Raw genomic sequence first — 9818 nt, forward strand, 5'->3', positions numbered from 1 at the left:
TGGTTTGACGGCTTCCTGTGATTATCACTCCGCTTGTGGCTTGTCGGTTGGAAAGCACTGCTTCTCATGACCTCTCAGCGGCAAGGCAACAACAGCAGCTGGCAGTTCGCCGTCTCCAGCACGTCCCCCAAGCTAGTGAATGCCATGGAGGCTGCTATAGCGGCCGGCGCAGAAGTCAGCCGTGTAAGTCGTCGCATTCTGCAGAAGATTTGGGACCCGGAGCCTATCAACGACCGGAACTCGAACGAACCGGCCTGGTGTTTAGGCCGCGCATACATACTCGGTCCGAAGGCGTCGGGAGCACCTCAGTCTCTCGTTGCGAGTACACCTCCCGCAGACCCCGCAACAGATAAAATAGGTACAAAAGCGGCGTCGGCGCCCTCAGTTGTGCGGCGGGGAGCAACTACCCAACAATCACCCAATACACCACCAGATTCGCTCGCCAGCAGCCTCGATTCGTCACTCGCATACGAAGAGTCTAGCGGAGACAGCGGTTGGCCACCCGCCTTCTTGGATGACTTCGAATCTCGAATATGGATGACTTACCGGACTGGATTCGAGCTGATACCCAGGTCTGCTGATCCGAGAGCAACCTCGTCTTTCTCAATCGCAATGCGCCTTAAGACGTCATTGGGGGATCAGACAGGGTTTACATCAGATACAGGATGGGGTTGTATGATCAGATCGGGTCAAAGCCTGTTGGCAAACGCGTTGTTGATTTCAAGGCTGGGACGCGGTGAGCTAATCTACCAGTCATTCCCTTACCTGAAGACTGGTTCTAACGGTGGATTCGCAGACTGGAGGCGAATGACAGATCCTGATGCTGAGCGCCCCATATTGGCGTTATTTGCCGACGACTCCCGCGCCCCATACTCATTGCATAATTTCGTCAAACATGGAGAACTGGCATGTGGTAAATATCCCGGAGAATGGTTCGGACCGTCGGCAACAGCACGCTGCATCCAGTATGTCACCTCGTGCTGACTCGCTTGAGATGCGGGAACCACGCCATGGCTAATATTTTGTAGAGCATTAGCAAACAAACACGAGTCCTCCTTGCGGGTTTACTCCACGGGTGATCTTCCTGATGTCTATGAGGACAGCTTCATGGCCACGGCCAAGCCCGACGGCGAGACTTTCCACCCAACTCTGATCTTGGTATGCACAAGGTTGGGTATTGACAAGATCAACCAAGTATATGTGGAGGCTTTGATTTCTACTCTGCAGATGGAGCAGTCTATTGGAATTGCAGGGTGAGGTGCTTTCTCCACTCCTATTTCAGTCTTGATTTGCTTGCTGACATGTTTCAGAGGTCGCCCTGCATCATCGCACTACTTTGTCGGAGTTCAGGGACAATGGCTCTTTTATCTTGACCCTCATCACCCTAGACCGAAACTACCGTACCGCGAGAATCCTGATGACTATACGTCGGAGGAACTGGATTCCTGCCACACTAGGCGACTACGCCGTCTCCATGTTGAGGATATGGACCCAAGCATGTTGATCGGATTCCTAGTCAAAGACGAGGATGACTGGGACATGTGGAAGAGTGCAGTGAAGCACGTGCAAGGGAAGTCCATCATCACCGTCTCGCCTCGCGATCCTACACGGGATATGGGCTCGGCTCGAGCGGAGGCCATCGAAGAAGTGCAGACACTGAGCGACGACGACGACGACGACGACACGGTGCTTGAAGCATAGGTTTTGGGATGCCCGAGCCAATCGTGGGTTAAGAACCCATGAAGAAACATATCATCGGCCCAAGCTACCCACCGGTCTTCGGTTGCGCGCCATTGCCAATCCTCGGCTTGATTGACGATGCTTAACCACACTGGTGGTTCTAGCAGTGTATGTTCAGTCGTGCCTCGAGGAAGGGAAGTTTTCTAGGCGTCATGCTACTGAACGGACGTCTTAACGGCGCTTCTTCTTGCCCGCCATGGCATTAGAGGCAGGGAGAGGAGCTGCATGCTTGGGATTTTCCCGAATATGGTCGAAGAGCTTAGACCGAGATGGGAAGCTAGCCTTGCATCCAGCACACGTATGCTGTTTCTTTGCGTTAATCGTCGGAGCCCTGCTTGTGTATGTTTGGGAACATGGTTCAATGACTTACAGAGCCGGATGAGCCGGCTGCGGCTGCTAATCGGGCTGCTTTCTTTTCCCGTTTCAATTTGGCTTTGCCCATCTTTTTGCCTCCTTCCAACCCGCCATCCAAGGTGAGGTCACCTAAGCTTGTGGCCACAGAATCTGTGGCGCCAGGCGTGCTCCTCTCCTTGTTTGCTGGGCTTCTGCTCTCGGTGGCCCCGTTCAAGAGCCTCTCCTCAACAGCTGCCCGTGGTGCGTATTCGTCATCTTCCGTCTCTGAAAACGGCGTCGCTTGGTCCGTGTCTTCTCCAGTAGCCGAAAGTCGAGAGTCTTCTCTCACTTCTTCCGTGTGTTGCATTTGAGGACTTGTGTCTTCGTCTGGCGCGCCATTATTGTCTTCTATGGTCTGACGGACAACGGGGGACGGCATTGAAACTGGTTCAGACACCTCAAGATCAAGACTAGCGTTCTCCTTCTTCATCTGCCGCTGTATTTTTTGCACAGCTTTGACATGCTTCTTGCTCTTCTCATGTGCTTCGAACTGCTTCTCGCTCTTGAATGTCTTGTTGCACACGACACACTCAATCTCTTCAATCTCGTTCTCTTCTTCTGATGTCGCAAACTCGCCGTTATCCTCTTCGTCATCCCGGGACTGTGCCCAGTCCGGGACGACGTATTCCGCGAGCTTCTCTAGGTGCGCGGCACGCGACCGTGCTGCTTGGGCAGCCGCCGAATTCCGGAGCATTTGTTGTCTTTCAGCTTCAGACTGAGTGTTTGGAACATAACGAGGATCCCGCTTTTTCACAAAGGCAACCAAAGACAAAACGGCGTCATTAAATTCCCGGATACCTTCCTCACGCAATTTCTTGTTTTCCTTCTCCATCAGGCGGCGGATTCGGCGGTCGGGAGCGTCCTGAAGGCGGTATTTGTCTCTCCAACTGAACGTTTTCCTGGTTGAGAAGCCTGACCACACGCTATAGAACCGTTTGCCAACAGTATTGTAGTCGTCAGTGGCCTTTCCGAACGGGGGGTAATCCGTCGGTGCAATCCCAGCCCAATCACAGGCAGCCCTTTCCTCTGCAGCCAGCTGGTCAAAGAACTCGTTGAGTATCCCGAAGAAGCCTCTCTGGCTGTCATCCATCGGTACACTGGAATTAAATCGGCTCATTAGGGCGAATATTGCGTTGGCCGACGTGTGTCCGCTCCCGGGATCTGTGGGTGCACTCCCGGCAAGGTTGTCCACGCCGCTGAGGATCGCATCGCGATGGGAATCGTACCAAGCACGTTCCTGGGGATCGGATAAGATCTCATATGCGGTTTGAACTTCGGCAAAGCGTCTGGTTGCGTTCTCAGTGTCGTTAAAATTTCGGTCCGGGTGTAGCTCCAGGGCTTTCTTTTTGTAAGCACGGCGGATCCTATCCAGCATAACAGTCAACATTCGGATGCTAAGATATTGAACGTTAGAGCTACTCACTCCTCATCGGACGCCTCCCGGGGCACCCCCAGCAGCTCGTAATAGCACGTCTTCCGCTCAACCGCAACTTGGGTGTTGCCGCTCCGAGAAGTTGACTGTTCGGCCCCCATCTTTCCGAGATTCGAGGCGTTTATTGTCAACTACTTTACTGAAGTTGACCATCTACATCGACGATTTTTTGGTGGTGAGGTCGCTGCCAGATAGGAGCGTTCTCCAACCAAGTAGATGGACTAGAATTTCGCTTGATGCAGCGCTTGCCGCTTCTTACTGTGGGGCTGGTCAAATGCATCGAAGGCCGAGAGAGGGGGCGGGGTTGCTTTGCAAGTGGGTACGGATCAGAGAATGTAATGCGTACTCGGTACATACAGTACATACGTGCATACCTCCCCACCATATGGATATGGCACAAACAAGTATGTTACATGTAAAGTGTGTATTTCACTGTATGTACAGTACCGTGGTTACACGACACTTGGATGTATTTCAAGTCATGTCACACATGAAGATCAAGCGGCTTTTTGCCACTACAACGGCGGCGAATGAACCATCAAACTGGCAAAATTTCCTAAGGGGTTACGCCATGAGGGCGAGGGGAACTATTTGATCATGTGGCTCGACGCCTCCATGATAGAACTTCCGCATATGATGGGATTGTGGGCCCCTGTCGAGTTGTTACCGTTAGGTAACCGAAGTCTGCGCTCTAACCACACCTTGTGCTAGGGTGCCTGTGCGAAGACAGCATCAATTTCCTCGCTGAGCTCGACTAGTTTCCCTCCCCGATTTAGCTTTTCAAGAGACCCATCTCCGACTTTAAGCCGGAAATCTCCTGCACGATATTCCCGGGAAGCAGCAGGAACCATTTTCGGATTTTCGTTCTACCTCTAAGCTAGTAGTTCATGTATATGGACTCGCTTCCCGCCATGCGCAGGCGTCTTTCGGGGCTTTCACCAGTCTGGTCGTTTGTGTTCCCCTTATTGTTGTTGCCATGAAGTTCGGCCACGCATTCCAGGAGGCCCTTGCTGCCGACAGCTACCCACAGCACTGGGTAGAGAAGGCCGTTCCTTACCGTCAACTGAAGAAGATCCTGGGGAAAGTCCGGGAAGAGCTAATAACAAACGGCTATGCCCCCGATACGCTTCAACAGCTCCTGACCGAGCATAATGCCGAATACCGACTCGAGACCGACGCATTTCACCTGCTGCGGCCGAAGCTGGTTGTTCGCCCGCGCCTCTCGGGGGAACAGGTTCCCAAAACCAAATCCTTAAGCGAGGTGACTTCGACAACGCTAAGTGACGGTACCGACTGCCATTCATCCGAACTGGACGTTTCCAAAAATGGGGCGAGCGTCCTCCTCGGCGGCGGCGGCGGCGACGACGAAGACGAGGACGACGACGACGGTTGGGTTGAAATCCCTCTGAGCTCTGACGCCCGTTTTTTTGGCCTCCTACAGGCCGATCTCACCGAGCTCGACACACTCCAGGCGAAAGAGCGACAGTTGATGAACGATAAAATCGGCATTTTGGGAAATGAGATTGCCGAAGTAGCAAAGCCACGCAAGGGACTCGCGAAGTTCTCCAAATCAGACCTGTACCGCTGGCGCGAGATCTTCGAGCTCTACCTGGCTGCGCAGGTCTTCTTCTCGACGAGCGAAGCTGCGAGTGGGCTGCGCAAGAGCGAGAAAGCACGGCAGCAGCTTGTATGGTTCCAAGAAGAGGTCAAGAAACGTCAGCTTCTGCAGAAGTTCAAGATCGCGTCGAGCGCTACTGCGTATGCCCATTTCTTGGCCCTGAACGCAACGCTGCTGCAGAACTTGCAGTTCCAGGAGTTGAACCAGACGGCAATTACAAAGATCATCAAGAGTGAGCGCGAACCTACTCCGCGGACATTGTGTGTCCTGTTACTCACCTGCTCCCCAGAATTTGACAAGCGGACTTCTTTGGGTGTGAAGAGGACGTTTCCCAAAATGATGTACCATGCCCAGTTCATATCTGAGGCAATCTCCAAGGACGTGTGCGCCCAGCTGGCTCGCGAAGTAGTGAACCAAGTTCCACAAGTGGTTGATTACACGTGCACAATATGTGAGCCCTCCGCCCAGCCTCCCCCTTTCCTTCCCCCTCTTCCTCTCAAAGATCATGTCTCCCGGGGAGCACAAAGGGTCGTGGCGCCTTACATCCGCTTTTATGCTAACGCTTTACGCTTAGGTCTCTGTATCTGTTGGCTGCCCATCCGACTGGATTGCACGCACTTGTTCTGTATCCGCTGCATGATCAAGATGCAGAACCAGAATAAGCGGTATTGTCCCCTCTGCCGAGCCGACGTGATTCAGCGCGCAAACGAGAGTAAGTGTCATTGGTCACTCTGCCTTTAATATCTGCTAACCTTTACGGCTAGCCCACATTGATGAACAACTTGTGCGATACCTTGAGTGGTGGTTTCCCAAAGAGACCAGGGAGAAGCAAGCATACAATGAACTAGAACGACGCAGAGAATTACTGGGTGACGTCTACGTGGGCGAGGAGCCACCCCAATGTGTGGTGATGTGAGCGTCGTGACTGTTGTTGGTGTGGAAAGAGGTTTGGGGTGGGGTGGAAGGGGGGTTGCGATTTATGACAAGCAGGCGCAAAAGATCACGAACAAGACACCGACCGGGCGAGAAACAAGTAGCAAAATAATTCCCTAATCTTTCTCGTAACCATCAGGACCCCCGTGTTTTAGCGCTCTCTTCTGCCGCTCTTAGCGCCGCTTTGAACACGTTCACGATGTGCTCCGGCTCCTCAAGACCAACGCTAATCCGGATCAAGTCGCGTTCGACCCCGAACTTTTCAGCCCAATCAAGCTCCTGGTAATGCGCCAACAGCACGTAGGGTGATGTGAGAGTGAAGTTGGTGCCCAGACTCGGGCCCTTGGCCGTCTGAACAGCGTCATAGAAAGCGACAGCCTGCTCGTGCCGATGGAAAACGACGGATAGCAGGCCACCATAGCCACCGCTGGGCAGCTTGCATGCCTCGTAGTTGGCCGCGGAGTCATTGAACTTGGGGTAGAACAGGCTCTTGACAAGCGGGCTCTCCCTCAGCACGTCGCAGATGGCCTCAGCGTTGGCGTTAATTCTGTCGATGCGCGAGACAAAGTCACGGCTGTTGCGCTCCATGAACATGACGTCTTCGGGCCAGTACGTGTCCTCGTACTCGGTGCGTGCCCACTCTTTTAGGGCCGCGTAGTAGCGGCTGTTTGGGTTGAAGATGGCGCTGCCCCCCATGACGTTGCAGTCGCCCGAGAAGATTTTGGTCAGGCTGCTTACGACGATGTCGGCAAAGGGCAGCACGTTGACGTTGGCAAAGGTGCCGATAGTCTCGTCCACGACGACGGCGAAGTCGTACTTGTCGGCGAGCTGCCGGATGCGGCGCAGGTTGGGGCACGTCAGAAGGGGGTTGCCGGGGAACTCGCAAAAGAGGGCAAGGAATTTCTCGCCGCCCTCTAGAAGCTTTTCGAAGTCGTCAAGCTCTGATTCGGCCCCGCGGCCGTAAAAGACGGCACCAGGGCCAAATTTCTGGAGGATCTTGAAGGTGTCCACGTAGGGGAAGCCGAAGTTGACACTCTTCATGTTGCCGCGCACCCCGAGCAGGGCGCGGTGGGAGTTGAAGATGGCACTCATTCCGCAGGGAAACAGATAGACGTCGTCCTCTCTGAGGTTGACGACCCCGCGAGAATTGGACTCCATCTCGCGTTCCGGGGGTGGGGAGACGGTGAGCTCGCCGTCGCTTCTAAGGGCACCCGCGATCCTCCTCTTGATGGCCGACTTGGCGGGTTGAAAGAAGGTGACATCGAGGTTCCTACCGAAGCGCTCCTCCAGAAACCGCGAGGTCTCCTGGACATCGGGGCCAGTGGTCGGGTCACCATTCGGACCAGGTTTCGGCGAGGGGGTCGCTTTTGTCGTGTTGACCGTCGCCGGCCGCTGGTAGCGTTTGGGACCCCTGCATGGTTTGGGACTCATAGGGGGCGGAGTTGTGAGTCCATCATCGGGGCGAAGCAGGCCGTCCTTGAATAGGGCGTGGCAGAACTCGGCCCTACGGCTCGACACGCCGTCGCCTGTGTGCTGCCAGAACTGCTTGACGTAGGGAAAGCCTTCCTGGGAACACAGCACTGCGGAAATGGCCGGAGAAAGAGGCGTCAAAGCCTCGGAGGCCGACGTTGACGTGTCCAGGACGAGATGGACGGTGTCGAGCGAGGCCGCCACCGGGGGAGGGGCATGTGCCCTGACAAAGGCCAAACAGCGAGCAGCGATCCGGCGGGTCGGGAACAAGAAGGCCTTGGCGTCCTTGGGGCCAAATCTTGCCACAATGTCCGCAGCGAAGGCCTGGATGCTCCGGTGGATGAAGAATCTGGACGAGGGTCAGCAGCAAAATTTGATGTGAGAGGTGGCTCGGCAGCGACAAACCGTGGATAGCCAGTCGACATCCGGTCAACAACCCAGTCCTCGCCCTTTTCGTAGCCAATGTTCGACTCCCATGTTGGCAAGGAAACGCTCACAGCCTAGGTGACTCTTGTTAGCTGATCGGGTTGCTACATGCACACCTGGCTTGGCTGTCTGTTCCAGGAGTCAAGGAGCTTGGGACTTGCTTACATGGGCTGTGTGCGGGGGGATCGATGCCCCGAGCTCGAAGTCGGTCATCGTTGGGAACTGTGTAGAGTCTGGAATCTGGTTTGGATGTCTCCACGTTCTCTTCTCTTCCGGTGTTGCAGAAGGTCTAACAGAGGAGCAGCGCGGTGCTGTCCGAGAGGAGTGCGTTCTGAGAGCGGGTCTCTTTTAATCGGCTTACTGCACCCTATCCTGTATATACTTTGCCTCAGCTGCCCGGTGGCTGGATCCGGTACCAATAGGGAGAGAAATTGTTCAAGAAGACAGCTGCCTCAAATTCAAAAGCCGTTACGAGTACGGAGTCACCAGGGGCCGTTCAGTGCTGCCGCCACACGCCCACGTTCTTCGCTAGTTGCTGTGACACTCACGTTGCACGGGTGAACGGTGAACGGAATGAAGGGGGCGACATGCCGGCAGATCAAGAAAAACATTCCGACCATCGGAGGTGGATGGAGAGGCTTGCTGGTGGACAAAAATATGGGGAAAACCTGCCGGTTCCAACCAGCGGGTTAAACGTAAACCTTGCGCTGCACCAACGAGACGCGGTGTGTGCAAAATTCATATAATGCGAATCCTGCTTTGACAAATGTTTGTTTGGACGCGATGACTACAGACTGCAAGTTGACTTGCCAAGCACATCCCAATGCTAAGCTGTTGTGGTTGGATCGATGCTTTCAGATCGGCTGGGCTATAGCTTGGTACCTATCCGCAGCAGGTTCCGCTGGCGCTTTTCACCCCCCACTCGACGAGGTTCACTGACTGAGTGGTGTGTGGGTAGGTAGTGACTAATTCGTGCTAGTGCCTCTTGACAGAGGCGGGGCGGGGTTGGGTGTTGCCCCTCTGGGACGCCATGCATCCGGAACTACTTGTGCAGAGTCGACATGCAGAAGCCGACGCACCTTCGAGTACCAACTATACGGAGCAGTGCCAGGTCTTTCCGTAAGCAGCCATGCAAGAAGTGTCTTGAAACGTGGGGGTTTGGCTGGATACGAGCTGCTTACGAGCCGCTAGACTCTCAGTGCGTTCGTCGCGAACTCGTCAGGAAGTCGGGGAGTAAGTGCCTGGAAGACCTAGACCCCCTGAACCCAGGCCAGCCCTCGCCAGCGGTCTCGCTACGACCGGGAGAGAGCATTGTTAGTCATGCACATGGTGTGTACTGGATATGTACGTGTGTTATATTTACAGGACAGTTCGCACCTGTGATCTGCACGGAAGCCTGGCGGTCTCTTCAATTGTCCGTTCCATCAAGCACTTCTGTTCCTCATCCCTTCATCCCTTCTAGCCGCTCTCGTTGGGTAGATGGCCCCATCAACAATCAGGAAAAGCCCTGAGTTTCGCAAGCCACAACTGAACCAATTACCAAACCAAACTTTGGAAAGTCCAAGGTATCCAGAGAAAGGGGCAGCAAAACCACCGCCCAACGGTGACCACAGATTGCTCTGTCATAGCCATTTCTCTCTCGCCGCGTAACACCATGTGCTGTGAACCATTACTGGTATCCATAAAGACAATGACCTCCAGCAATCCTGATTCTTCCTCTGACCTCCTTTTCCCTCTTTATTTCCCCAGAAAAGCAGCAGCAGTCACAACCACAATACCACTGACATCAAAAAAAAAAAAAAAAAA

At 54.2% G+C, this 9818-nt stretch overlaps 4 protein-coding genes across 4 annotated transcripts; 2 read left to right on the forward strand and 2 right to left on the reverse strand.

The window, feature by feature from the left end:
* Positions 1 to 144: 144 nt before the first annotated feature.
* Positions 145 to 1701, forward strand: P884DRAFT_194682 (uncharacterized protein; the record flags this gene model as incomplete). The annotated part of the gene is made up of 4 exons (XM_069437848.1): positions 145 to 736; positions 797 to 965; positions 1029 to 1253; positions 1311 to 1701. The coding sequence occupies 4 exons, from the start codon at positions 145 to 147 to the stop codon at positions 1699 to 1701; spliced, it is 1377 nt and encodes a 458-aa protein (XP_069299592.1).
* A 397-nt stretch (positions 1702 to 2098) lies between these two features.
* P884DRAFT_283344 (uncharacterized protein) lies at positions 2099 to 3736 on the reverse strand (the record flags this gene model as incomplete). The annotated part of the gene is made up of 2 exons (XM_069443653.1): positions 3557 to 3736; positions 2099 to 3497 (listed from the first exon to the last, which is right to left on the reverse strand). Exons 1-2 carry the CDS (start codon positions 3664 to 3666, stop codon positions 2099 to 2101), a joined length of 1509 nt encoding a protein of 502 aa, XP_069299593.1. The 5' UTR covers positions 3667 to 3736.
* Positions 3737 to 4096: 360 nt separating this feature from the next.
* P884DRAFT_219119 (SPX domain-containing protein) lies at positions 4097 to 6221 on the forward strand. The gene is made up of 4 exons (XM_069439397.1): positions 4097 to 5415; positions 5473 to 5634; positions 5758 to 5895; positions 5948 to 6221. Exons 1-4 carry the CDS (start codon positions 4542 to 4544, stop codon positions 6097 to 6099), a joined length of 1326 nt encoding a protein of 441 aa, XP_069299594.1. The 5' UTR covers positions 4097 to 4541; the 3' UTR covers positions 6100 to 6221.
* Positions 6222 to 6251: 30 nt separating this feature from the next.
* On the reverse strand, positions 6252 to 8225 carry P884DRAFT_195244 (pyridoxal phosphate-dependent transferase; the record flags this gene model as incomplete). The annotated part of the gene is made up of 3 exons (XM_069437894.1): positions 6252 to 7935; positions 7992 to 8086; positions 8178 to 8225. The coding sequence occupies 3 exons, from the start codon at positions 8223 to 8225 to the stop codon at positions 6252 to 6254; spliced, it is 1827 nt and encodes a 608-aa protein (XP_069299595.1).
* Positions 8226 to 9818: the final 1593 nt, after the last annotated feature.

This window comes from Thermothelomyces heterothallicus (assembly GCF_042370625.1).
Source record: "Thermothelomyces heterothallicus CBS 202.75 unplaced genomic scaffold P884_scaffold_5, whole genome shotgun sequence".
NCBI lineage: Eukaryota > Fungi > Ascomycota > Sordariomycetes > Sordariales > Chaetomiaceae > Thermothelomyces > Thermothelomyces heterothallicus.